Source organism: Miniopterus natalensis, chromosome 22 (genome assembly GCF_054644295.1).
Source record: "Miniopterus natalensis isolate mMinNat1 chromosome 22, mMinNat1.hap1, whole genome shotgun sequence".
Taxonomy (NCBI): Eukaryota; Metazoa; Chordata; class Mammalia; order Chiroptera; family Miniopteridae; genus Miniopterus; species Miniopterus natalensis.
The window spans coordinates 296,738-324,370 of record NC_142102.1 but is presented as its reverse complement, the minus strand read 5'-3'; the positions used below and the strand labels follow the sequence as shown (position 1 = coordinate 324,370).

At 54.6% G+C, this 27,633-nt stretch overlaps 1 protein-coding gene across 1 annotated transcript in view; it reads right to left on the bottom strand.

Annotated features, from left to right (window-relative positions):
* Window positions 1–27,633, bottom strand: part of HERC2 (HECT and RLD domain containing E3 ubiquitin protein ligase 2) — a 140,943-nt gene that overhangs the window by 5,248 nt on the left and 108,062 nt on the right. The window contains exons 66-86 of the mRNA XM_087829217.1: window positions 26,836–27,007; window positions 25,877–26,066; window positions 25,250–25,387; window positions 23,706–23,897; window positions 20,916–21,069; window positions 19,612–19,719; window positions 17,919–18,050; window positions 17,347–17,505; window positions 17,148–17,266; window positions 16,466–16,591; window positions 15,852–16,007; window positions 15,358–15,473; window positions 15,071–15,269; window positions 13,257–13,471; window positions 10,467–10,644; window positions 9,660–9,821; window positions 8,310–8,401; window positions 8,006–8,145; window positions 5,068–5,255; window positions 4,413–4,610; window positions 2,275–2,358 (exon numbers count right to left, since the gene is read on the bottom strand). Of these exons, the coding sequence (XP_087685343.1) occupies window positions 2,275–2,358; window positions 4,413–4,610; window positions 5,068–5,255; window positions 8,006–8,145; window positions 8,310–8,401; window positions 9,660–9,821; window positions 10,467–10,644; window positions 13,257–13,471; window positions 15,071–15,269; window positions 15,358–15,473; window positions 15,852–16,007; window positions 16,466–16,591; window positions 17,148–17,266; window positions 17,347–17,505; window positions 17,919–18,050; window positions 19,612–19,719; window positions 20,916–21,069; window positions 23,706–23,897; window positions 25,250–25,387; window positions 25,877–26,066; window positions 26,836–27,007 (3,218 nt within the window). The remainder of the gene's footprint in view (window positions 1–2,274; window positions 2,359–4,412; window positions 4,611–5,067; window positions 5,256–8,005; window positions 8,146–8,309; window positions 8,402–9,659; window positions 9,822–10,466; window positions 10,645–13,256; window positions 13,472–15,070; window positions 15,270–15,357; window positions 15,474–15,851; window positions 16,008–16,465; window positions 16,592–17,147; window positions 17,267–17,346; window positions 17,506–17,918; window positions 18,051–19,611; window positions 19,720–20,915; window positions 21,070–23,705; window positions 23,898–25,249; window positions 25,388–25,876; window positions 26,067–26,835; window positions 27,008–27,633) is intronic.

The window sequence follows — 27,633 nt, the reverse complement described above, 5'->3', positions numbered from 1 at the left end:
TGTGGACAGTGACCCCGCAGTCACGGCCGCCCCTGTGCTCCGGCCCCCAGAGGCTCATTGTGAAATGAGAGCAAATGACGCGTTACGGCAAACGATCATGAGAACGTGCTTTTAAGTTGCCTCCGCTGCACACTCACCACCCCCACTCCTCAGCGATTTCTAGGTCGAGTGTGAAACAGAATCCTACTCGGTGCACAAACTCCCACACTCAAGGCCACAGACATACCGATGACCGTAAAATAGCGGCCCACGGAGTGAGCTTTTCCCCATGCGAGACGCGGCGCTGCGCATTACAGATGCTAGTTCACGAGACTTCCAGACCGCAGTGGCTGAGCTCAGGAAGGAGGTGTCGGCACTGAGGTCCGAGACGGGCCTGCTCCGCTCTGAATGCCACGTGGCCACGTGTGCCACGCCAGGTAGCAGAGACGGAGCTCAGCTACTGTAAGGAGCACGGCTCTGGCCACAGCGGAGACATGACAGGACAGGCCTCGACCTGACGGGGCCTCACACAGGGTTTCACTGTCTAACCCGAACCTCCTGAACCTCCAGAATGAGCGCAGGCACACTCTGCGACAAGTTTAAACCCAGAACCTATTTACGTGCACTGGGTGCAGGTGCTGCTCCCAAGCTGAACCAAACTCGGACAGAAATCCCTCAGGAACACACCTGGGTATGTCTCTAGGACACTTTCCACAGACAGGAGAGCATCTCCCCAGGTCCCCAGGGGGAGGAGGCCAACCTGCCTTCCTGGATCACTCAGCTTGGATCCCCCCACCCCTGCCTGTGTTCTATTTCTGGTCAGAAAAACAATTCTGGTTCTACCTATGGAGGACTCCCCAGCTCCGGGGTAAATCCAAGCAGCCCTGCCGATGTCCACACGCATGGCACTCGGTGCTGAAGGTTATCAGCCTCGGAAAACGCCTGGTACAAATCTCTACCTGCCCGCTCTTGCAAACACGCGCTGAGCGTGCTCCAGCCAGGCAGCATACTGGCACGCAGGGCAAGGAGGAAAGAGCCCCTGGCAACTGAGACGCCTGGGACAGGAGAGCACAGCGCCTGGCCTGGCTGCAGGCCACTGCGGCGCACTGACTCCGGCCCACGCAGGGGCACGCATGGTGAGGCGGCACGTGGCCCAGGAACCAGGACACCCTGATCTCACCCACTGGCTCACAAACTCCAGTATCTAAGGCCTAACGGTGCGGAGGAGTGAAGTAGCCTTCTACCCTGAGGTGTGGACATAAAAGCCTCTTCATGAGGCCCACTCAATAGCCTGTCTGTGTGTGCAGCAGGCCGCCTGGCCCCCAGCACAGTACAAACCCGCTGACGTCCGCGGAAGGACCACTTCCACCAGCGTGCTCACACGTGGTCTCCGGCAAACCACAAAGTATACGCTTAACCCAAGATGCCCCCGAGGGCAGGCCTGGGAAAGCTTCCAGTCAGGGCCCAGCACAGGGTGGCATCATGTGTCAGCACAGAGCAAGGAACAAACACTGTCTCTGAGGCGCTGCTCCATCCCGGAGGCAGGCCCGGCCACATGCACGGGAACGTCAGGCCCGCACATCACCACCAGGGTCTGATCAGTGACTGACAGGTGGGCAGCCACAGTGGCGGCAGCGGGATCCAGACGGTGTCCCCTCCAGTTCTCTGCTCACAGAAAGAGACGCAGCAGTGACTCGGCTCATGAACTGGCAGCATGAGCCTCGAGGGCCGGGAGCGCGAGGCTGGGGGGACGGGATGGATGCCCCTGACCAGCCCTGCTTCTCAGCACCTAACCCAAGGGGGTGAGTGAAGACACACCTGGTAGGGCAGCCACGCGGCACTGCTGTGTCCCGGAAAAGGAACGCACCTTCCAGCCCTGAAGACATGGGCCAAGAAGACCTGGAGCACACGGGCAGCTGGTGGCACAGACGATGCCCAGCCCCACTGCCCGGCCCAGGGGAATGGCGAGGTGCAGCGTGGCCGCCCTGTGCGGTTACCAGAAGCACACACGTCCCTGCGTGCCAGCAGGCGCTTCCACCACGTCGCAGAGAAACGTGGCACTTGTACTGTCCCTTTCCTGCTACTCTGGATTTGTGCTTCTGGGTTCAGGCTTCCTAACTTCTGTTACAAGAAAACCATTTCCATCCCCACTCAGCAGCCTCGGCACACAGACGCCCTCGCAGGCGGGCGGCACACGCTCTCTAGAGCAAGGCTCGGCCAAGGCGTGCCCACCCCCACCGCAGGGACAGGGCTCGCAGCCACGACACCTCCCCCGAGCGCAGGCCCGTCCGTCACCTGGATGCGGTTCAGCTCCACCACAGGGCCGTGCTGGCGGTCTCGCACCATGGTTGCTTGTACCACTTTCCGGAACGCCACCTCCTGAGTAAAGCAGGACAAAGTTTAGAATCCGATACCAGAAGTGTTACCACTGATTTTCATCTATTCCCCAAAGTCTCGTTTTCTCAAGAAGAGTTAACTGGGAACGCTCTTTTCCAAGCTGTGAGACGACTCGGGGAGCCGGTGGCCTCAATGCAAACGTCCACGCAGGGGGCTCAGGTCATAGCAGAGGACGGCATGGAGGGCAGAGGTGCTGAGTGCCAGCTCCGATTTGGGTCTCGGCCAGAGGCTCTGAGGAAGGGCTAGAAAACCAGAGCTTCCAGCCAAACCCACGGTCCTCTAGGCTGACACTAACCACAAACCACACCTCAGTGTCCCTGTGCTGACGGGCGAGGGGCGAGCCACGGAGCAGCCACAGGGTCAGGGAGCCTGGAGAGGCCCAGGCTCGGGAGTGAGGGAGGAACAGGCAGGCACCATGCACGGAGAGAAACCTGGGGTGACCAGGGGTGACCAGGGCTAGGACGGTGAGGAGGGAGAAGGGCACAGCGTCCGGGGTCGGGCAGGCAGGCCGCTGTGCGGGTGTGGACCCGGTGCAGGGACAGGCACTGCACACGTGAGGGCCGGAGGAGGAGAGGAGACCTGAGTGACCCCCAGAGGAGGTAGCAGCAGAGGGAGCCCCAGGTCTCTGCCAAGTGGGTGGTGACTTCTGGAGATGAAGCAAGAGGGACACAAGGGACCCGCGCTCCAACCCTGAAGGCAGGGAGAGCTGGGCCCCAGGCAGCCGAGGACACGAGCCAGAGTGGAAAGACCAAGAGTGTCATGGCTGGACCGGCCGGCAGAGGCCCACCCCTCGCCACGCACCCCTGTCCACCAGCCACCACTTGCTCGGCCCTCCCCCGCCTGACCTCTGCTTCCCACTCTGGCCCACAGCCAGGGGGCCCCTTCTCCTGAGGTCTGAGGACACCCTGGTCACAATGCTCCAGTCACCTCCCAACAGAAGCAGCTGTGCACACAGGACCAGACAGGGCTCAAACCCAGGGGCCTGGAGCTGCTGGCACCTCTGAGACCCTCTGCGCCGCCACCCCAGGGCGCACAGCCCCTGTGGGGGACACACCCTGCCTCTCGCTGTTCCTCCTGACAAGGAAAGGCTCCCCCTCACTGCCCACGATCCCCTCCACGTGGAGGGAAAAAACAGTGGAAATGAAGTTTCCTGTCAGAGTCCCCTGCGTCCCATCACAGCGAGATCTCGGCTGTAGCACAGTTATAATCACTAAAGGAAACTCCTGCCAACTGTAAACACATCCCTGCCACGGCCCACGCGGCTCCAAGTCACAAATGAAGATAAGTGGGTGCTGTCCCCCAGCTAGGTGGGGACAAAGCCAGTCCCAAACAGAACCTGAGTGGACAGGACCCAAAACCCCTCAGTTCTACTACAATGAGGAGAGGCCGTAACCGTGAAGGACACGTCACAGACCCACAGGCTCACGGGACGGTGCTCTTCACCCCGACCACCGCTTCCCCACCACACAATGACAGGGTCTCTGCCCGACATCCCGCCAAGGGGGCCCCAGAAACTTGACACTTCCAACAATGGGAACCCCAACACCTGCGTCAGGCACCCCACTTCTGGAAAGCTCAGGTTACTGCAAACACTGATGGGCCAGATCGTGTCTCACGACTCTCAGAGGCCTCATTCACGATTCTGCTCTCAGCCTGTTAAATCGGCCTCAGGCCAGGAGCCCACACAGCCCAGCACAGAACTGCCCTGGCCGTCCCTGGGAATAAGCGTCCCCTGAAGCCTCAGGCCAGCCAAGCAGCGAGCCCTGCAAGGATGGAGGCTCAGCTCTCGAACCCCCACTGCACACGTGGGGAAGTGAGACGCAGAGACGACAAGGGGCAAGTGCAGCACCAAACACACAGTGCAAACAGAAGGTCTTCCACAACGGGCTCTACCTGCCCGAAGCAGAGCCTGCACAAGCAGGGGCCTAGTGAACGACTGCTGAATGAGCTGGACCCTGCACACCCCAGCTTCGCCGTTTCCGTTGGATTAAAACTTACTGCAGATAAGTTTTGCCTGCAGGTGGCTACCAGCGTACCTTTCCCTGGGATATGAGGATGCCCCGCAGGGTGTCAAAGCCCACGGCAGGCCCAAGGCCGGTCTCGTCGAGGGCGCCCTCCAGGTCAAACATGGGGATGCAGGGGCAGAAGAGCTCAGACAGGTGGTGCAGCAGCAGCAGCCGGTTCCGCAGAGCGATGATGGGGATTTCCTGCAGATGGTTGTACTCCATGGGCACCTGCAACAGCGAGACCATGCGCATCACCTGGCGGCAAACCCACGGACCACAGGGCTCTGCAGGCGGAGTCTGGAAATACCGTTTCAAACACGGAGGCAATCTGACATCTGAGTTTGGTTTGAAAAATCTTGTAATAACATTCTGGCCACTGTGCCTCCGCCACGTAACGTAAACCAAGCAGCTACGATACTCAGTCTACCGAGACGTATCTACCAAGGATGTGGGCGGCCAGTACTGTCAAACGGGTTTACGTAGCTTATACGATCTGGAACGAAGGTGACGCCTTTCACTGACACACAGCCTGTTGGCTGGCGTGAACATTAGGGTCCTTGGAAGTACTGTCACCAACATCCCAAGCCTGAGCTATTTCCAGCAGAGCACCTGGGGGCACACAGGTCAGTACACGGACAATAACTGTCACACTGCGCTTCACGCCCCCCGGGCCCGCAGCACTGACCTGGGCAGGCAGCGTCCCCGCGCTGGCAGGCTTGCTGGTCGACCAGGCCAGGGTGTGGGCCGAGCCGCAGGCCACGCGGTTCACCTTCTTCCCCTGCAGGGCAGCCACCAGCCGGGGCCTCTGGATGGCGTTTGTTGTTCCATCCCCCAGCTGTCCCTCGTCGTTGTCGCCCCACGTGTAAACCTCGCCTGCAAAAGCAATCGAGGAGGAGGAACTGCAGCCGTGTCTTCCAGCACAGCACCGGCGCTCGCTTCCACGGGAGAGGGGCCTCAGGGAGACCCAGGGTCTAATCCCAGCACCAGGCGCACAGGCCACTGGGCCCCACACAGCCCTGCTGGCCGCACGCCTCTGGCCTTAGACAGCCAACGGTGTCTGCTCACAGGACGGCACACGGGCAGTGTTCTTAACCAGAGCACTAAGGTAGACGGTAACATCCGGAGCAACCAGACTGTGTGCTGAACGGAGGAGGGGAAGTCGGCTTTTAACTAAACGAAGCGGTGCCTTTAAAGGACATGCAGTTCTCCCCATGGTTACGCACGCCCCAGCACGAGCCTCGTCGGGGTGACACTGTTCCCCTGCGTGCTGTGTGGGGCCCCCAGGAGCCGCCACAGCCGCTCCGAGGGAGGGGTCAGTTCCCTAGGGACATCACTACACAAGTCCAGGATCCTGCGCCCTGCAGCCTCGTGCCCCGAGACAGCGCCTGCGAGGTCAAGGGCGGAGCCCGCATCCTGCCCTCCTGCTCTCCCAAGTCCAGTCTGATGCCTGGGGCAGCAGTGGGAGCACAAGCAAGGACGGGAGGCCTCTCTGCAGAGGTGTAGCTGGGGCAGGAGTCAGAGTCCATGCGTGACAAGGGCTTCCACGCCGGGGTGGCCACTGTGGGCAGTGCCGCCAGAGGGTGGGGGTGGGTAAGGATCCATGCGGGCAGAGCGCAAAGGCAGTGGGGGACACCGGTCACACACAGAACAGCGACCGAATCACTCCACTGGGGTAACAGGGCCCAGGTTTGTCCCCAGAAGAGAAAGGCGTTCCAGGTATGGACCCCGAGGTACAGGGCTGGAGCCTGGGGTGCGGGTGGGGGTGGCGGTGTTCCACATGCACAGGCACAAACACATGCCCAGCTGGGTAAGGGTCCATGCGGGCAGAGAGCAAAGGCAGTGGGGGACACCGGTCACACACAGAACAGCGACCGAATCACTCCACGCACATGCTCCCCGCTCTGCCCACTGGGAAGGCCCAGGAGCAGTGACACCCCCACAGCACAGAGCGCACCCCCAGACCTCGTCCCCTGTGCACCACTCCCTGTAGACACCAGGCTCCTGGGGAGGCAGCCGAGCCTACTCGCGGGGCCTGGAGAGTCGGAGGAGGACGAGCCGGCGCATTGTGCCCTCGAGCAAGGAAGTGCGTGGCCAGGGACTGCCCCGGGGAAGATCAGAGCACCAAGCACAACGCCCAGGGGCAGGGAGGAGTCTCGGAGCAGAGGAGACAGGACCCGACAGCCAAGTGCACCGTGTTGTGACGTGAAAGGGTGAGCCAGGCGGGGCAGTGACAGTGTGGCCCTCCTGCTGGACAGCCAGCCGGCCGTGGAGCCGTGTCTGCCAGCAGGACACACTCCAGTGCTCAGCGTGATGGGCTCAGGGCAGCACCTACCCTCACAGGGATCAAACACCCGTGAGACCCACACACCCAGCTGGCCTACGAAGGTGCTGTTTTGAAAGCAAAAGAGTGAAATAAAAAGTGTGCGAGTTCCTGATCCAGAGCTGGTGTCGGTCCCATCGCAGGCCATGAAAACTGCTGATTCGCGTGAAACTCCCCGTCAGTGGAATAACGGACGCGTCCACCCAACTCACCAGAGGTGACGAGAGAGAGAAGCTGGGGGGGCTGTGGTGAGCGCTCTCCTGCTGCCCTGACCCAGCACCGCGGCCTCTCCACCGGCCGACGTGCACACTCGGGACCTCTCAGTTCACGGTCAGAGCCCACCAGGGGTCCCCTGAGCCCCCATCGGGGGACGGGCTGCCCGGCGGAGGCTGCGGGTAGAGCCGTGTCCTTGCTCATTAGGCCGCTGGCAGGATTCAGCTGTTTGGGGGAGCGAGGCAGAGGCCCCGTCCCCGCCGGCTCTATCCGCAGCGGCAGCCCTCAAGCTGCGCGAACCTCCCGCCTCATCTCCCGTCACTTCTGTCCCTGGTCTTCTGCCGCCTCCTCTGCTCAGAAGGGCCTCTGTGATTACACTGGGCTCACCCCACAACCCAAAAGAGCTCTCCTGCCCTAAAGGCAGCTGATGAGTGATCTTCACTCCACCTCCAAGTCCCTCTGCCACTGTGTCAGGTCCCCAAGGCCACCCTCAGGCTCAGTGACGCACCAGGAGGCCTCACAGGACAAGAGGCAGAGGCACACTCAGAACCAAGACTTATCTCATTGAGGACACCGAGCAGCTCAGCAAAGGGAAAAGGTGCCTGGGCGAGGTCTGGGAGAACCAGACACAGGCCCTGTCCCAGTGGAGCCCACAGGACACGCACTGTGACAACACAGGAACTGCTGTCCCTCTGGGAAGCTCCTCAGAGACCTGGCGCCCAGGGTCCCCACAGGGCTGGTCTCTGCCTGGACGTACCCAAGTTCCAGACCCAGGAGGAAGCAGGTTCTGGCAGAGACCACACTGTCTGTGCAAAGAGTTTAGCACAGCGAGGCCTCAGTCGCGGAGTGGGGGCCCTCCCACGATCCAGGTTCCCAGAGGCCAGTGCAGGCCCACCCTGCACGTGGGACTCTGAGGCTGGCGGTCTCGCCTGTTCTCTGAGCTCCTTTCTGCGCAGCCATGAAACATAACACAGTCACAGGGGTGGACATCAGGGGTGAAGACACACTCTCAGGACACAGACAGCCACCCCCACCCCTCCACAGCTGTGTGATCCGGAGCAGACTCATGGATTCGAAGCCTCCCACCTACCGTCCTCTGTGCAGCACACGCAGTGCAGGGAGCCGGTGGCGACAGCGACGACCTTCTTACCCTGCAGCCCCTGCACCTGCCGTGGTCTCCTCACGTGGTCGTCGGATCCATGGCCCAGCCTGTGGTAATCACCTTTGCCCCTGCGCACAGGAAACACGCGGAGCTCAGTGTGTGAGGCCACCCCAGGGCCAGCACCGAGCTTCAGGACACAGAGCCCGGCCCATGTGGAGGTGACGGACCAAGCGCAGAGCCGTGGACATGACCGCGAGTTCACACCCGGTCCTGGGGTTACAGTCTCACATACCAAGTGTAGACAGCGCCGGACTTGGTCAGGGCAACAGAAAACTGGGACCCACACTCTACTTTCACCACGCCGAGGCCCGTGAGAGAATCGATCTAGAAGGAAAGGCTTCATTAGACAGGCTCCAGCAAGGCTCTGCTGACAGCCACCCCAGAGACGGAAATCGATCCTGAGAACTGTACTTTGTCAAGTATAATAAATACTGACCACGGGCGAGGCTGTCAACACTGCTGTGCTGCCCAGTGCAGAGGCTGCCAGCCGCACGTGGCCACTTAAATTTAAATTTAAATCAGTTAAGAGTAAAACAAAAATGCACTCCCTCACTGACGCTGGTCACATTTCAGGGATGCAGGAGCTTCAGGCGCCTCCCCACAGGCTTTGGCTGTGAGCAGTACCTGCCGAAGCCCCTCCCCGTGTGTGAGGCTGTGTCCACACCCCATACCAAGTTGCCAGCCACCAGCAGCTCCTGCATCCATGAAATGTGGCCAGTGTCAGTGAGGGAGTGCATTTTTGTTTTACTCTTAACTGATATAAATTTAAACTTAAGTGGCCACGTGTGGCTGGCAGCCACTGCACTGGGCAGCACGGCTCCAGGAAGAAAAGCCACACAGCTCCAGGCCAGGCACCTGTGGGTCTGAGGGGCTCTGATGGCAGGATATGGGTGTCTGTTCCACACTCGCCATCCCAGAGCCCAGGGAGAGAGGATGCCATAGAGACGACTTCTTGTTCCCGTGCAGAGCCAATACTCCCAAATCCACAGCAAACCACGTCACCTCAACAGCCCACACACATTCACGTACCCTGGGCCACGCAGCAGTCAGCATGTAACCTGAACAGGCCAGTGAACTCCACCTCTGCTGACAACCCAATCACGAGGCTGGACAGTCTCGCAGGTTAGACACCACCTGGTCACCCACTTCAGTGGGGCAGAGCCATCCCACCCTCACCCAGGCCTATGGACCTCTCCTGTGGCTTCCATGGGATATTGGTCTCACAGCCTCCAGCTGAGCCAGATGCAAGTGCCCCAGCACCATGCTGTCCATGGCACACACCTCAGAAGTCACAGTGTGAACATCCTTCCCCTCCAAGGGGTACATTGACATGAGACCACAGGCACTGGGGCACCCGTGAGATGACAGGAACTTCCGCAAGAGCAAAAGAGCATTTAAAACTCTTCAGCACCTCTAGGCCTCTCACTCACTCTTTACCGAAATACCCAATAGGCTACAAGGAAGGCAGAGCTGAGGCTGGACTGCTCCTTAAAGGCACACGGAGTGGAAGGGGCAGGCCCAGGGCCTGAGCTGCATGGTGACCTCACCACTATGGGACCCGGGGCACCAGGGACAGAGATACCTTCATGGGCACTTTACAGCCATCGCTGCCTCCCCGGCCGAGCTTGCCATAGTCCCCATCACCCCAGGACCACACGGTGTCGTCATCTGTGAGGCACAGGGTCTGGGCATCTCCACTGCCACAGGCGACATCGACCACACGGTGGCCCTGAAGGGCCTCCACCTTCCAAGAAAAGGGACATCAAGGTTAGTGACTGCAATGGCACAGAAATCCACCAAGGGGAGGCTGTGTCTTTACAAAGAACAGGCGATTTTAACGATCCTGTAAGACCAACCAGAAAGCCCCTTCATCTAGCTGCACTAGAGCATCTCAGCTGCAGGAGGCAGGTGTCAATGTCCCCAGTGGGCCAGTCCCGCACAGCAGGGCCGCCATCCACTGTAGGAGGCAGATGCCAATGTCCCCAGTGGGCCAGTCCCACACAGCAGGGCTGCCATCCACTGCAGGAGGCAGACGCCAATGTCCCCAGGGAGCCAGTCCCGCACAGCGGGGCTGCCATCCACTGCAGGAGATAGATGCCAATGTCCCCAGGGGGCCAGTCCCACACAGCGGGGCTGCCATCCACTGTCCTGTCTACTGCATGGGCTGCTAGAGGACCAAGCACCTCACCGGATGCCGAGCACTGTTAACTAGTGAAAGTAAAAAGGTGCCTCAAGTACCACCCTGTTTAAATGACCCATGGAATACACACCAAGATGGCTTTTATTTCCACCAAAAATAAAGCCCATTTGTAGATACCGAAGCCCTGACCATCGACTATGACCAACTGTAACACAGACGTCAGCCTCCCTCCAGATGCAGGCCTCTCACCAGCTTGGGCTTTAACTGGTCCTCACTGTCGCTGTGCCCCAGGCGGCCATACCGGCCTTTGCCCCATGTGTAGAGGTCGCCAGCTGAGGTGACGCAGGCGCTGTGGGCTCCGCCAGCAGCAATGTCCACCACCTCGATGCCTCTCAGAGACTCAATGACACGAGGGCGGTCACAGGGACTGCAAAACAGGTCATCAAGGACGACTGAAACACAGGTCAATTCCTACACATTTTAAACGTCAGGCTTCTGGTTTGCTGCTCACTGATTCAGGGCAGACTTCTCAGTCTACAACCTTCAAGTCCATTTTTTTGCCCTTTTTCTTTTTTATACTTTTATTTTTCAATGACAGTTAACATACAATATCGTGTTTCAGGTTTACACCCCAGTGATTAGACACTGTATCACTTCCTAAGTGACCATCCCAATACACCCAGTGCCCGTCTGACACCACTGTTATTACAACATTATCACAATATTCCCGACATTCCCTGTGCTGCACTCACATCCCCACGACCAGGATGTAACTACCGGTCTGTGCTTCTTAATTGCGTCACCATTTTCACCCTCCCGTCTGGCAACCATCAAATGTTCTCTGTATCTGTGCGTCTGTTTCTGTTCTGCTTGTTCACTTTTGTTTTTTAGATTCAATTGTTGACAGATCTGTTTATTGCCATTTTATTGTTTACAATTTTTAATCCTCCCCCAAGGATATTCTCTCCACTGCTTTTCAGAAAGTGGAAGGGGGGGGGGGGGAGAGACACACCGACTGGCTGCCTCCCCCACACGCCTTGACCGGGGCTGGGGATCAAGCCTGCAACTGAAGTGCGTGTCCCTTGGCCAGAATCAAACGCGGGACCCTTCAGTCCGCAGGCCGACACTCTAACCACTGAGCCAAACTGGCCAGGGCAATTGTTCATATTTTATATCTTCTTCTTAAAGAAGACCCTTCAACATTTCATGTGACACTGCTCTGGTGGTGATGAACTCCTTTAGCTTTTCCTTGTCTGAGAAGCTCTGTATCTGACCTTCAGTTCTAAATGATAGCTTTGCTGGGTAGAGTCATCTTGGTTGTAGTTCCATGTTTTTCATCACTTTGAATGTTTCTTGCCACTCCCTTCTGGCCTGCAAGGTTTCTGTTGAGAAATCATCTGACAGTCTTATGGGAGCTCTCTTGTAGGTAACTAACTGCTTTTCTCTTGCTGCTTTTAGGATTCTCTCTTTGTCTTTAACCTTTTGGGCTCCTCTTGTTTGGGACCCTCTGTGCTTCCTGGACACGTGTGTCCATTTCCTTTACCAGGTAAGGGAAGTTTTCTGTCATCATTTTTCCACAGAGGTTTTCAATTTCTCACTCCCTTCTTTTCCTCCCAGCACCCTGACGATGTGAATGTTGTTATGCTTGAACTTGTCCCAGAGAATCTTTACACTATCCTCATTTTTTTCGATTTTCTTTTTGCTGTTCTGATTGGGTGTTTTCTGCTTCCTTATCTTCCAAATCTCTGATTTGATCTTCTGTGTCGACTCCACTGTTGATTCTGTAATGTACTCTTCATTTGTGACTGGTTTTAATGTATTCTAGTTCCGTTACATTTCCTGTCCCTTTGTTGAAGTTCTCACCGAGTTCCTCTACTCTTCCCCTAAGTTCATCGAGAGTCCTTATAACCAGTGTTTTGAACTCTGCATCTAGTAGATGGCTTGTCTCCGTTTTCTTTAGTACCTTTTCTGGAATTTTGTTCTGTTCTTTCATTTAGGATGTTTCTTTGCCTCCTCATTTTGGCAGCCTCCCTGTGTTTATTTCTATGTATTAGGTAGAGCTGCTACATCTCCTGGTCTTGGTAGGATGGCCTTATGTAGTAGGTGTCCTATAAGACCCAGTGGCTCAGCCTCCCCCATCACCCACGCTGGGCACTCCAAGTGCCCCCACATTTTGGCTGTGTGCACCCTCCTGTTATAGTTGAGCCTTGATTGCTGTTGGCACGTCAATGGGAGGGACTTACCCCCAGGTCTACTGGCTGCAAGGCCTGGCTACGAGCACTGTGGAGGATCAGGTCTTGCTTAAAGTTTAAGCTGTGTTGGTGGTTCAGAGTCAGCCTACGGTTCACTTCTCTCCTCTGCACGTGTTCTGAGCCCAACAAGCACCCGTGAGTGAGGAGCCTAGGAAGCAGGCTGTGCTCTGAGCTCAGGCCTGCTGCTTCTGATCCTTCCGGAAGCCTGCTCCTTGGCCTCAGGAGCTCCCCACACCTGTCAGTATCCCCTCTGCAGATGAGTGGATGCACTTATGGCCTGTTACTCAATGTCCCAGAGCCCCTGTATCATATTATGTTGGCTGCTGCTTTAGTTATTTTAGATACAAAGGTCCCTGTTGCTGTGACTTGTCAAGTAGTTCCCATTAACTTTTAAAAACAAATGAGTTTGGTGGCTTTGTTGTTTTTCAAAACAAAACAACAGTCACTTGTATGTCTCTTTACCCTCGCTACTTCCTCTGCATTCACAGCTCCAGAACATGCAGTGGGTGACTTGGGGCCAGGGGATGGTGACTTGGGGAAGGACAAAAAGAAGCTCACCTTACTTAGTACCTAGAAATCAGAAACTCAGACCTGACCCCCGACTCGAGGCGTCAAGCAGGCAAGACCACACATGCTGGCATCTGAACTTACTTCTGACCAAGAGTCATCACCATTGAGTAGATACTATAGACGTTGTCTGAAAAGCGAAGTGCCAGTATACTATACATGCATTAAAACAAACAAACCAAGAAGGAAAACAACACTAAAGGTGTGTTTCCAGGAATACCTCCGGCTGCCGTGCCCGAGCTTCCCGTCTTCTGCCTCGCCCCAGGAGTAGACCTCCCCTTCTGAGGAGAGGGCCAGGCAGTGCTTTCCCCCTGAGTTCACAGCTACTTTTCTGATGAGCACATGCTGGATGGACTCGAGCAGTGTCGGGGTAGACACCGACTCCGTTCCACCAACGCCCAGCCGGCCGCCGGCGCCGTACCCAGTGGCGTAGAGCTACGGCAAGAGAGAGCAGAGATGTTGATTTTATCCAAAACACCCTATGTTTTAGTCACTGAAACACAATCAATGCTCTGGACACTTCTACCTCAGAGAAATAAAACTTAAAGTTAAAAATCACAGGGACAGGTAGTTAAGACTCTATTTGTGCTTTATCAGAGCTCTAACAACGAAAGAAAAAGTTATCACTATTAAAAATACTGAACTTACAAAGTGTATTTTGAAAGTAAGGTCATTTTCCTAGAAGCACTTCTGTTTTGTCTAGAATGCCAACTATGATTAATACTAAGGAAACAAGAAAGACTTCATTACCTACCATATGCAAACCCCTGATAAAGGCACTCACAGAAAAGTTATAAGTAACATTTCAGCAAGGCAGCATGTCAGCCACACAACAGAATACACTACTTTCCTTTCACTCTAAGTGGCTACTGTTTTGGAACACAAAAACATCTTTATCATTAATTTTTTAAAAATCAGATTGCCATTTCCAAATGCATGTCAAACATCCCATTAGTATAAAAATTCAGTACTGTTTCATATTGTTTCAAATGTACTGCTGCATAAAAAGGAGACCTCAAGGATAAAACAACAAGCGAAACCAAGAGCACAGGTGGAGTGAGCCAGGCCAGCTCCCCGGGGAGGCAGGTGTGAGGCTCAGCACCCAGGCCAGCTTCTAATGAGGGAACATGGCAAAAGGAACAAACGTCACTTTCGGACGAGGTCACAGGGGCTGTGACCGCCGTCCCGCCATCACACTCTCGCCCCGCCGCCCTTGCTCCCTGCGAAGCCAGCTGCCACGCTGCGAGATGGCAAGGACAGCTCGCGAGGAACTCAACCCTCCTCGGTACAGCCTCGAGGCAGCTCTGGGCTGGAGGACTGGGCTCAGCCACCTCTAGAGTCCTGCCCTGGGGAAACTACTAGGTGATTACCCAACTCACTGTATTAATCACCAAAGGAGAAGCCATCCCTGAGAATATTTTTAATGCAGAAAGTGTGTCTGACAAAAGCCAATATCCATTCATGAGCAGAAACAGACGGAACTTCCTTAATGAGAGGAAGGCCACCTGCGCACACCACCAGTGAGCGTGTGGGATGTTCCGTCGCGGCCTCCTGTGCAGCCTGGACCCAGACCAGGAGAGTCCACGACAGGCCCGTTCCACTACCCTGCAGCCCACCCAGCACAATGGGCCCTTCCCCCGACACACGGGAGCTGGGAGGAAGGAGCAGGACTCACTCACAGACTAGGCCCCTCTAAAGAAGACACAGAAAACCTTGAAACGTACAAGAAAGAGCAGAATAAAATAACCAGACAAAGGCAACACATAAACCTCAACTATCTCCACACACCAGCAGCAACCTTTCAAAACAGCATAACAGCAGCAAACAGAGAGGAGAACACCTAAGGAATCACTGACACGGAGCAGCTGTAACTCCCTGGTACGGACTCTGTTTCAAGGTAAGACTCCCCTTCAGAACTCAGGCAAGGCCACCCGGGAATCTGGTGGGACGGCTGCTTCCGGCACTCCAAGGCCGTTAACCGGAGACGAGGTTTCAGGAGGAATCCCGCCCAGTCCACGAACCATGCTCCCTCACCTTCCCATCAGCTGTGACCGCGAACAGAGTCTGCTCTCCACCGATCAGCTGCACAGGTCTGAGGGTTGCCAGGGCTTCACACGGAGTGGGCACTTTAACCTTTGCCCCTTCGATGCCCCCGAGCTGGCCCCTGTGATTGTGTCCCCACCCGTAAATCGTGCCACTGCCGCCAGCCGACAGCGTCCAGTCGTCGGGTCGCCTAGAGCCAACAGGAAGCGGACAGTTGGCACGGGGACCCACGTGGGAAACGCAGTCTCACACACAAGTCTGTGGTCTGGGTTAACGACCTGTTCATCCACTGTACGAGCTGTGCGTCCTGCTCCCGTCTGAAAACATCGTGGCTCTCGTGGAGAACGTCCATGCTTTCGCTGTCTGCCATTAGCTCACGGATCTTTTTAGCCACCTAGACGGCATTGTTGCGAGATTATAAACCAAACACTCATCTCTCAAGAACAGCAAAAGCAATACTGAGGAGAGAAGACGGGAGAACTCCCTTGTGAGAACACCCGGGAATGCCAACATCGACACTGGTTTCACGGTCAATATGCAACACCAACAATCATATCTAGTCTGAGATATTAAAAATGTTCAGGGAGTGTCGTTACATCTTCAGTTTACTAAAACTCTGACTGGAATTCACACTTCCACCTGTGTGCTGTCCTTACGGCAAACCCTGGCACGAGAAATGCTGCTGTCTTATATGCTGCGCTGTTTCACACACTAGGGCAGCAAGGGAAATGTTTCTGCATTCTAGACGTGATTCCAAAATCCCGCGTTGTACCTCATCGAGAAACAGCCGGGGCAATGGCGTCCGCTTGTCCAGGGCCACCGCCACACGGGAGGCCATGCAGTACCTCCGGAACCACGCCCACTTGTGTGTCTCAGCACAGCAGGGGAGGGTGTCTAGTTCCAAGTCACAGGCGAGAGCCACCAGTACCTGCAGACAGCCAAAATCAACAACACAGGGGCACTCAGGAACGCAGCTAATGCTCCCCCTTGCCGACAGTGACTGCCACAGACAACCTGTCATGGGATGCCACAGCCAGCCACCGTCACGGTGCCACGGACAGCCCGTCATTCAGGAACTCCTGATCCCAGGCCCACTGCTACATGCCCGGCCAGTGTTTTACCACCCGTTACGTGGGCCATTCCTACCCAGCTCCCAGCAATGCACCTGACACACAGGACCTAGAATCTGACAGCTACCATAACACTCCTCCTGAGTCAGCACAGCCGAGCAGCTAGCATGTCAAGTGAGAGGGCTTAGGTCACAGTCATTTCTGGGAAATGTTCACATTCAACCTCAGCAAGGCCAACCCATCTGCGGAGGCCTGACAGGTGATACCTGCAGGACAGTCTCCAGCTCTCCCACCGCTCCCGCCAAGTCCAGGTTACCTTGAAGAAGGGGCTGTGCAGCAGCTGCTTGCCGCCCCGCACGACAGGGTCCTCATACTCAAACTGCCGCTCCAGAGCTTCCGGAAGGCCCTTCACTAGAGCGGCCAGAGCGCTGCCTGAAAAACTCTAAGGAAACAACCAAATTACAGTCTCACCCGAGGCCACAAAGCAGGGACGCTGAGTGTTTTGTTCCTATGAGTCAAATGTTTATTATATTGGTACCATCCTCCCTAAAAAATGAGTATTGGTATTTTCAAATAGGAAAAATAAACCTAAAAGGACAGGACAAACAGTAAGAGGGGAGATGGAAGTTCACCTTGGGACATCTGATTTCAGTAAAGCAACCCCCATGAGCCATCCCTTCCGGCCCACAAACCCGCCCCGAGTGTGGTTAGGATCGAATGTCCTTTAAACAGTAACCGCCTCCCCCAGCAAAACAAAGGCTCCTTGTCACATCCCACAAACACAACCCCACGGTCACAGCCATCGGGACGCCGCTGGGTTAGATCAAAGGCCAGCGCACTCAGTACAGGCAGCTACCTAAGGGGAGCCTGCCCGTGACAAGGCTGCCCCATTCTCACGCTGGATTTCCCAGCTCTTCCCCAAGTCCGGAACTTAAATGATTAGCCCGACATCACTCCCCGGGGCCGCGGGTCTAGAAGCTGGGCCGTCTGCTCCCTACCAAGGCTCTCGCCTCCCCGTCGCTGTCCCCCAGGAGCCGGCTGATGTTGATGGACTGTCCAAACTCCGTCGTCAGCAGCCTCCGCAGTCTCTGAAGGGCCCACATCCTGTGACTGGCAGCTGAAAAGAAGACAGAACATCAGGAGCTTGACCGCGTTTCCCATCGAGTGAGACGGGCGTGGCGGTAAAGACATTTCTACCTAAGGCGCTGAGCTGTGCGCACGCCGCCAACGACGCGGCCAGGCGCGGGACGATGCTCCTGTTGGAAGCCAGATTGAGCCGGAAGTCCAGCAGGCACGTCACCAAGTCCATGGACGGGCAGGAGAGGACGCAGCGGTCAGAAAGGAGGTCTTTAGGACCTGGGGAACGAGCACCATGAAGTCCCGTGCCGGACAGGCCGAGGGCACGGGGAGACTCGCGCAATCTGACTGATGAGAACTGGGCCTCGTCCACGTGGAGGCCACAGGGAGAGGGTGCCCAAGGACCCGTCACTGCCCACATCACATAACTACATCTGTACTCTGACATTTTATCTGAAAACCAAGTGACTTAAGAACCCCAACCAGCGACAGCCGCTTTCCTGCTGGAGAGGGTGCAGCGCTCACACCTGGACGGCGGAGGCGGAGGGCCGCTGCAGTCTGACCCTCAGCGAGGTGGGGCCCGGGCAGAGCGTGCTCTCCACGCGGCAGAGAAGGCAAGCCACCAGCACTGAATGAACGTGGAGCATCCTCAGCGCTCCAGGCATCCAGCCTTGAGCACCGTAGCCCCTCACCTGCGGCCGGCATGATGGGGTAGACCGTGAAGCGCCAGCCCCACCCGTTCACGGAGCCGTCACTGATGAACTTCCACTTCAGCTCATCCCCAGGGATGCGCAGCTCGCTGGACCAGTCGGACCACTCCCGGCCTGGCGGAGGGGAACACACCCGGGGTTAGGCTCACCCCATCCCCGTCACCACAAACCTCTTTAGGCATAAAGCTGAACCATCCACACGGTGTCCGGAGAACGCTGGCACCTCCAACCCAAGTTCTCCTAAACTAGCGCTCACACTGCTCCAGGTGAGTCACATTTTACCACATCCTGTCCTTCAACACACAGTGCCAAGTCCTGGGGAAACTGAGGTGGGCACAGCCCTGATGGAAACGTCCCCACAGCTGGCACATGGTGGGAGAGGCCTGCAGAGCCCACACTGGGTCGGGGGCCATAGGGGCCTTCTGGGGAGGGTGTGATAGGACAGCCGTTACCCAGGCAACAGGAGGAAGAGCCCCAGCTCCCCACAGAGGGTGCAAGTGTGCACAGGCCTGAGCACACAGGCCACCTCGAGGGAGAGTGGAGCTGCCTGGCTGGAGCCCGGGGCTGGGGCACGGGGTGGCACCAGCCAGGGTTCTGCTGGGCAGGGCTCTGCAGCACTGTGGGAGGGGCCTGGAAGGACTCCTGCCTGAAGCAAAGAAACCAGGCACCACCAGCCACCGCTGAAAACTGCACTGGCATTTGAGAAGCTGCCAGAAAAACTCCGTGCTCATCCATGACTACACCACTTTACTCAAAGCTTTGGGCAGGGTTTAATAAGGACCGTCCTATAAGGAAGCTCTGCTGGGACTCAGCCAGCTGGCCCACACATTTGGAGTGTGGCTGCTTTCACTAGAAAGGCAGAGGGGAGACGCTGTATCGGGAGAAGGCTGCTGATCCCGGCTCAAGATGCAGGATAAAGTCTGAAAAGGTGTGCACGTGCCTGCACTGATGGCTCTCAGAAGCCCTGTGAGCCCCGGCAGGTGTGGCCCAGTGGTGAGGGCATCAGCCTGCCCACTGAAGGGTCGAGGGTTCAATTCCTGCTCAAGGGCATGTACCTTACTTGCGAGTCTGCTCCCCACCCAGTCAGGGCACGTGCGGGAAGCAACCAACCAATGTCTCTCTCTCACATCAATGTTCCCCCCACACTCTCTCTGAAAAGCAATGGAAAAAATACCCTCAGGTGAGGGTTAACAAAAAATATAAATAAATAAGTAAACAAACAAATGAAAAACAAAAAGCCCTGTGAAAGAGCTTTTAACAAACCTCCTACACAGACAGACTACGGCACGTCTGCAGAGCAGACCGACCCGGGAAGGTCTCTCCACTCCAGCGCCCTGCGCACACGTACGGAGCACCCATGCTCTGTGGCACATCAACCTCTACCTGGTACCAGCCTGGCCCTCCCACAGGTCCCACAGCCCCGTCTCCAGCTGTCTGGGTGAGGCTGGGCCTCCCAGGCAGCCTGCAGCCCGACAGTGACCACTCTCACACTGCCTCTGCAGTGACGTGCCCAGAGGCAGGGGCAGGCACTGGGCAGACAAAACCAACTGGACTTGGCAGCTACACAGCTCACTGCCCCTCCTAAGCCTTGTAACAAAGCAGCAGCACTCCTGTTCAGTGGTGCTGCAGCTGTTCCAGGAGGTGGCAGACGTGCCGGCTCCACCTCCCGTCCCACCTGAGCGCACAGAGACGATCCTGTTGACGCCGTCCATGACTGTGAGCGGGTCGTGGCGCCTCTCCGTGGAGCACTGCCGGTCAAACTCCACCCTGAGTCCTTCTGCACCTGGAGGACAGGTGAGCGCGGAGCAGAGTGACCACTCCCACCTCACATACCACTTGGGAGACAACATCGAGCCTATAAGCATATGCGTAATGGAAATTTCCCCCAAAAAAGAGAGAAAAAGTACTTGAACCAGTGTAGTCAAAAATCACCAATTTGACAAAAAACACTAATCTATAGTTCCAAAAATTAATAAACCCAAGCTGGATAAAGCGATCCATACCCAGCCAGGTACATTATACTGAAACTGTTGAAAACCAAAGAGAAAATCACGGAAGCAGTGAGAGGAAAGACCACAGCAACTAACACACGGGCACAGAGCACTACTGGCTGATTCCCCAAGGAAACAACAGAGCCAGAAACCAGTGGGGAGACGTATCTAACGTGATAAAAGGGAGAAAAGTCCGATCAACTGAGAATTTTATATCCACCAAAGTATCCTTCAAAACTGAGGACAAAATAAAAACAATCCCAAACACGCACATACGGAGGGAATTCACTGGTAGGGGGCATGCTCCAGAAAACCCATCCAAGTGCTTCAAGCAGACCTAAAGCGATACCATATAGGATCTTGAATCCACAGGGCGGAAATGTGGAAATGGCAATTACGCGGGTTAAGGGATAGGTATTTTTTTTCTTTCCTAGTCTTAATATTTTTAAAGGACAAACATTGTATAAAGCAGGCCTTGGGGAACAAGAGTCCACCGGCCAGATCTGTCCCACTTTCTGGGTTTGCACAGAATGGATTGTATGTTTTGAAAATACTCCATGACCTATGGAAGTCTGCCAGTCCCTGGCATAACGCAATATAGTTACAAATATGTTGCATAGATTTGTACTCTACAGAGATACACTATATATGACGTTAATAGAAAAAAGGAGGGGAGCCCTGGCCAGTGTGGTTCAGTGGGCTGGGCACCGTCCAGGGCATCGAAAGGCTGCTGGTTTTATTTCCAGTAAGGGCACATGCCCAGGCTGAGGCCTTGACCCCCTGTAGGGGGCGGCAGGAGGCAGCCAATCGATGTTTTGCTCTCAAATCAGTGTTTCTCCCTCTCTCTGATCAATAAGCTATTCCTAAAAAAAAAAAAAAATCCTTAGTGAGGATTAAAAAAAGAAATTCTGTAAAACTGTGATCGCACCCCCACTGATGTAATTACAGACACACAGCCAGCGGGCCCGTCCCTCGCGGCCTCGAATACCTGGGATCTTCACGGTGCCGCTGGAGGAGGTGTCGTCCGTGTAGGGGTGGCTACTCTCCACCACCACGGGCTGGGAGGACAGACGGCCACTCTGCGAGTCTGTGGCCACGTCTTCCAACTCGGTGACGCAGAGCTCCAGCAGCATGTCTGCCACCTGCGGGAGGAAGCGGGGACACAAACCACGCGGTCGCTGGGACGCCAGGGCTGCTCGCCTGCCCTAGGCCCTCATGCAGGGTCAGGCTAGCAGAGTGGACCTGGGAGAGAAATCTAGTTCCAATCAGGGCTCTCTGTCCTCGCCTACAAATTCGAGATAGCACAGGGCTCACAGAGGGGCTGTGAAGCTCAGAGGTGGCCCAGATACAAGGGGCCGGACACGGAACACTCAACATGTGCTGACAAAGCCAAACGCCTGTGATCCCAACCGTTTTTGTTCAAGAGGAGAGAATTACCTAGTGAGGAGTTGCATTCAGGGAACAGAAGAAGCCGGGAAGGAGCAGAAAGGTGACCAAATGACCAGGATCCTAAAGGCACTGGGGATCAAGCTGGAGGGCAGGGGTCGAGAGGAACCTTCCAGCCACCCACCCAGACAAACAGCGCCCGGGCTGCAAACCCAGACACAGGTGGGGCTCTTGACCCCCCTACCTCCCTTCTCAACAATCCACAATGTCTCTCTTTCACCTTAAAATCTTAGTGATTCACACCATTTAAGTGGTCAACCTGGTGACTGTAAGCTCGTTTGCTATCTTTAACAAACAAGAACACGTCATTACAGCAATAACACATTAACCTACAAATTTTTTAATTTAGAAAAAAACACACAACTATCCTCTGTTCTATACATTTCCAAAATAAATACTTGCATTTCCCTGGTTTCCCTCATATTTAGCTGACAAATAGATTAGCTTAGTACCCAGCAGATGGACCAATATCACTGCCATCAGGTATCGTCATTATAAATTCAAATGTCTCTCTTTTTCAGAGTCCCCAATATTAGGGCAGGTAGGACCCAGGAGCAGCCTCCTGCCACTGGCCCAGGCAGTCTGAAGACAATCCCACTCTTGTTCCTGTCTCCCCTGAACCTGGTGGGTGTCACTGAGATGCAGATGCTGGTGTCACCCAACTCCAACTGCACAACCCACAGGGTCCTCTAGGCTCCAAAACCTTCCTCTGCACAGCCCGTAAATCCCCGGGAGAGGGGTACAGAGGGTCACAGACACAGTTTGGCCCTCAGAGCTCAGGGCCCAGCCTCATTTCTCCCGCCCACCCGTGACCTGAGTGTCCTCTAGAAGCCATGTCTGGGGACCTCTGCCTCTGCTCTGAGAGACGTGCCGAGAATGGGCCCAGCAGGTGTGTGCACGACAAGGCTGGGTGTCGCCGCCTTAAAGGTATGTTCTTGTCCACAGCCTTTCCTCTCGTAAACGCAATAAACTTGTGAAAAATTAATGTTCTGCTTGGGCCCCGGCCGGGTGGAGCGCTGTCCCAAACACCAGAAATGGCTGCAGATGCGATTCCGTCACAGCCCATTCCTAGGGCGTGGACTCAATCCCTGGTCGGGGCGCACATGGGAGCAGTCGATCCGTGTTTCTCTCACGTTGAGATTTCTCGCTCCCCTCCTCTCTCTCTAATCAGTAAACAAACCCTCAGCTGAGGATTTAACAATAATTAACATTCTGCTTCTGACGATTCCCCGTCATTGAATCTCTCAGAATTACGCCAAGTAACTCGCTGTGAAAAACTAGAAAGCGGGGAACCTGTAACTTCTAGATCTTCCTGAGGATGACTAAGAAACAAGCCCTAAACTATCCCCCAAGCCATTCGCTCTGTTCTCACGACCACGCAAGCACACTAAGTACTTCATGGTTTTGGGGTGACGTGGGGCCCAGAGGACACGAAGCATAGTGTCAGGCACCTACAGGGCGGAGCAAGGGCACTCACTGATCAGCGAGGCTGGAGGAGGCCCGGGACGTCAAGACAAGAGACTCCCACACAATACAGACTTTGTACCATAGAACAGCCATGTGTGGGTTTTAAATGAAAGAAAATGAAACTTCAGCTCCCCGGGGCATTCGCCACATTTCAAGTGCTCCATGGCCAGTGGAGCTGGGGGCGACCACACTGGAGGGCGCAGGTACAGGTCTCCACGGCAGAAAGTCCTACTGGGCCCAGTGCCACAAAATCCCGAAACCTGTTTTAAAGCTGTGACAGTCTAAACAGTGTGGTATTAGAGCAAAAAGAGTTAGACTAATGGAACAGAAGTGTCTGTAAATGAACCCAATACACAGAGGAGTTACGAATATGATAAAAGCAGTTTCCAAGTTACTGGAAAAGATGAATTATTCAATAGCTGATACTGAGGCAACATGTTTGTCACCTAGGAAAAAATGAAGTGGACCCCAACTTACCCCTACATCAAGATAAACCCCAGATGACCCAAAAAGGCAAATGTAAGAAATGAAATCACAGAAATTATTAGGACAAATGGGTTTCTTGCAACAATGTCATGTCAGTAAGCTTATTTTCAGCATAATACAAAAGCCAGAAGCCATAAAAGACAAAATCTGGCAGACTTGATGTCATAAAAATTAGAAATTTCTAAACAGCTAAAAGCTTCAAGGTGACATCAGGGAAAACTGGGGGACAACTGTAGCACATCTGACAGAGGAAGGCCCTGCTTACAAGGAGCCCTTCTAAACTGCTGTCTACTAGAATGAAATCAGTCACCAGTAAGTCATGATAGCGGCGACAGCACCGCCTGTGGAGAGAAGGGCCACACAGCCCCCCGCGGCTCACCTGTGGGTAGGCAGTGCCCATGCCAGACAGCACAGCCGAGAGCACCTCCCTGCCCTTGTCCCCCGCCCGGCTGCACACGGACAACTTGAGCAGGTCGACCAGGACACGGGTGTCGTCTGAGACCAGCAGGCTGGTGAACTCATCCAGGGCCTGAGGCTCTGGGCCTGAGGCTTTACTTTGGCTTTCAGCATCCTAAGAAGTCCAACATAAAAGGAGGAATGACGTGTTAGGAGAGTCACCAGCTGACCCATGAACTCAAAGGATATGTGACTACCCGAGACAAATAGGGGACTTTATATGAGGCCTTTAAGACCAGGAAATGCCGGGTTAAGAAATGACAGTTCTCTTAAGATCCCCACCACCATGCTCTATGCTTTAAAAACCAGTGAATGTTTTACAAATTAATAACAGCATCTGTCAGAGGAATGCTTCGACCAACCACTAATAAATGACAATTTATACTGTGACCATGTTGGTCTTGCAGATTCACTGCAGGCGCAGGATAGGAACGAAGTCGCGACGTGCAGAGTCTGCCCCTCTCATAGGACAGGCCTGGTGCCCTCTGCCCCCTAAGTCTGCCCTCTGCTCCTGCATCTGTCTGGATCCTCTGCCTGACTCCTAGAATCTTTGTGAAGCGCCTCACTGGCGCGAACACCTTTCCCATAACCTCCTGTTCCTTGGGTCCTCTGAAAAAAGGAAAAATAAAGTAAGAGTTCATCCATCTCTGTGGTCTTGAGGAGGAATGTATCTGCCAAGAAGGGCTCCTCGGGGCCACTGCGCTCACACTCACGACCAGAGTCCAGCAGTCGCTGCCGGCAGATGCTGCATTTCAGGGAAAAGCCCAGACTAGCTGCCAGCCCCCAAATGTGCTCCTGCCACTGAGCCCACCGCACAGAGGAGCTGCTGGCGCTGTGTCCACCAACACGCCGAGCCCGGCCCCTTCCAGTTGGAGCCTCCCAAGTATCCTCATATGCGTCTAAAGCAACCAATCCGAATGTACAATGCAGACCAATCAGGACGGCACTGCGTGGGCGTAGATGTAAATACACTATTGGGACAATGAGCACAATTTGAGCAGAAGATAGATTAAAAAGTCCTGACAGCCCTGGCCGGTTAGGCTCAGTGGTTAGACCATCAGCCCTCGGACCGAAGGATCCCGGGTTCGATTCCGGCCAAGGTTGCAGACTCAATCCCGTCCCAGTCAGGGCAACTGCGGGAGGCAAGCAATTGATGTGTCTCTCTCCTATCAGCGTTTCTCTCTCTCTCTCTCCCTCCCTCCACTCTCTCTGAAAAGCAATGGAAAAAATATCCTTGGGTGAGGACTGAAAGGAAAAAAAAAGTTCTGACACTCAGGAGTTCGCACTGGAGCATGGAGGAGGGACGGGCTGTGCCCAGCGCTTGCCCAGCAGTGGTGCAGAAATGCTAACAGAGGCCCTGGGTGAGTGGGGACAGAGTACACCATGTTCTGCCCTATGTACTGCTTCTGCACCTTCCGTGGACACTTAAGGCTATTTCAAAATAAAACACTCAGGAAGCCCCTGGACCTCTTTGGTTTTGGTCATGGTTTCTGCAATGATGCTGGCAGCTCCCGGGTCATCGGTCACAGGGATAAACGGCCGAGAAGAAGCTGAGGAAGCGGACGGCGTCACCGCGGCGGGGGTCACGGCATCCTCAGAGATCATCTAGTGCAAAACACACAAGGAGAGGAGCAGCTCAGCAACACGGCACACGTCCCCCCTAAACCCTTGCCCACCGGGAAGGAACCGGTTTCACAGCACCACTACCTCTGCGGTGGGCGGGGCAGCCCTCAGCCAGTACTTTCCCCTCCTAGGGGGCCTGTGAATAGTCACAGCAGGCCAGGAGGAGGAGACAGTGAGTCACGTCGCTGCACGTTGGGTTTTTCCTTAAAATAAGTTACAAATGCTCTTGACTTTAAGAGCTGTAAGGTTTCAGAATTGGAGACAAAGGACTGTGGATTTGCATTTAGCAACTTTTTAAAAGAATAAGTTCCCTTTAATGCTAAAAAAAGTCTCCTTTTTAAAGAGAATATTTTCTAATTCAATCCAAAAATCACAGCACTAGGCAGCGAAACACTGAATTAAGTGAAGGAATGCCGCAGACTTGCCTGGCCCGCCCCTTTCTGACCCAACGCTGCCTTATCTTCATCTTACCTCCCCTCTCTTTTCCTGCCATGGACTTGGACTCAGTCTGTCTTCAATGTCAGCAGCAAGCACGCATTCCTCTCCGTTCATGGGACTGGCCGCGGCCGACGCATCGGAAGGGGGTGCCGAGGAGGGGAACGAGGGACACTCCACCGGGGCGATCATGCTGGCCGGCATCAGGGCCCCAACCACGGCGTCCCTGTGAGGAGAGAAGGCAGGGCCTCGGGTGAGCTGCCCTTCCTGCCGGACAGCGGGCAGGAGGGCCAGTGCTGACCGAAGCATCTCCTCACTTTCACAGGTTACATAGAATAGTTTAGGAAAAACACAGGACATGATTACAATGCACTCATTGCCTAAATGCTGAGACATTTACTCCTGATCCAAGTGCCCACAGCGATACCATGAGAAAAACTGCCAAACATAAAAGTCACAGCACAATATGCCTCTGGGTTTCCCTGAGGAATCTTCCTGGGTTTGTGTTTAGGCCGCAGATCAAGGGCCACGTGAAGGAGGCAGCCAGGACCCAGCGTCCTGTCAACGATTGTGTGGCCTCTGGTCTGAAACTGCTGTTTCCATAAGCATTCACCTCTCATCAGGTCCATCACCAGGACCACCAAGAGATGAGTAACTTACTCAGGCTGGAAAATAGAAGCAAAATATTGGAACACATCCGCTCATCAAAACCCTGCCCTACTGAGGGTGAGTAAGAGGATAACAAGTGGCCTGAGACATTCCTGAACCTCAGGATCAGCTATTCTTCCTCTGCCCCTACGGTCACGCTTAGAGTCCCTGGCCAGGAAGAGTAACAAAATGTTCTCTGACTTGGTTTTCTGATTCAGATTTCAACTATCAAAGCTCACAGCACTTAAAGGCAATAACACACCATTCTTAGAGATATTTGATCAAAAACTACAAAAACCCAAAGCTTATATAATTGTGGGATTTCAAAAGCTAGCAAACCCGCCTACCTGGCGTACATGATCTGCAACGCGGTGAGTATGTGCGACAAGGCCTGCTGCTTGGCCAGATGCCCATCCAGGGACAAGAGAATCTTGGCAAGAGAAGGGCGGTTTGGTTTAGAGTTACTTGCACCACTGATTTTATTACTGGTGGCAGAAGAATCTGCATCTGAAGGCACACCTGGAGAGAACATGAAAATGTGGGTCTAATTTTTAAGATCACAGTTTGTTCTATTTCTGTAATTTAATCTTTCAGTTTAAACACACTGCAATCTCCATTTTGCTATTTCACAGATGAGGTATTAGGTTAATTAATGGTATTTCAGAGTAAAAAATGCACTTAATCTATCTTATTTATACTTTCATAAGGAAGCTATTTTCAGCAAAGTTTCTCTGTAACTGCAAAACAATGTGGATACATTTGTAAAATACACTTACAACAATTTATGTTGTATGTATAAGCTGTAAGAATGCTGCAATATCTACCTATATTTACTGACCCTTTGAAATGTAAGACAGAACCTCTAAAACAATGGAAAGCAGACAAGATGTCCAAAGTAAACAGTCTCACTAGACTTATGGTCCAGCTCACTGCCAAGAGTTCCTAGTCCTGGGCAGAGGGAGGGGAACCAGGTGGAGCCCAGGTGTCTCGTGAATACAGGAGGCAGGGACCAGAATGAGGGAGGCCTGTGTGGTCAGAACTCACAGGACAGGACCAGAGAGGATCTGCCTAAGAGTGCCCCAGAGATGTGAGGTACCCCGCTCGTCCCAGCCGAGGGTGCAGCAGAAGTTGATGGGTGCCCGTGA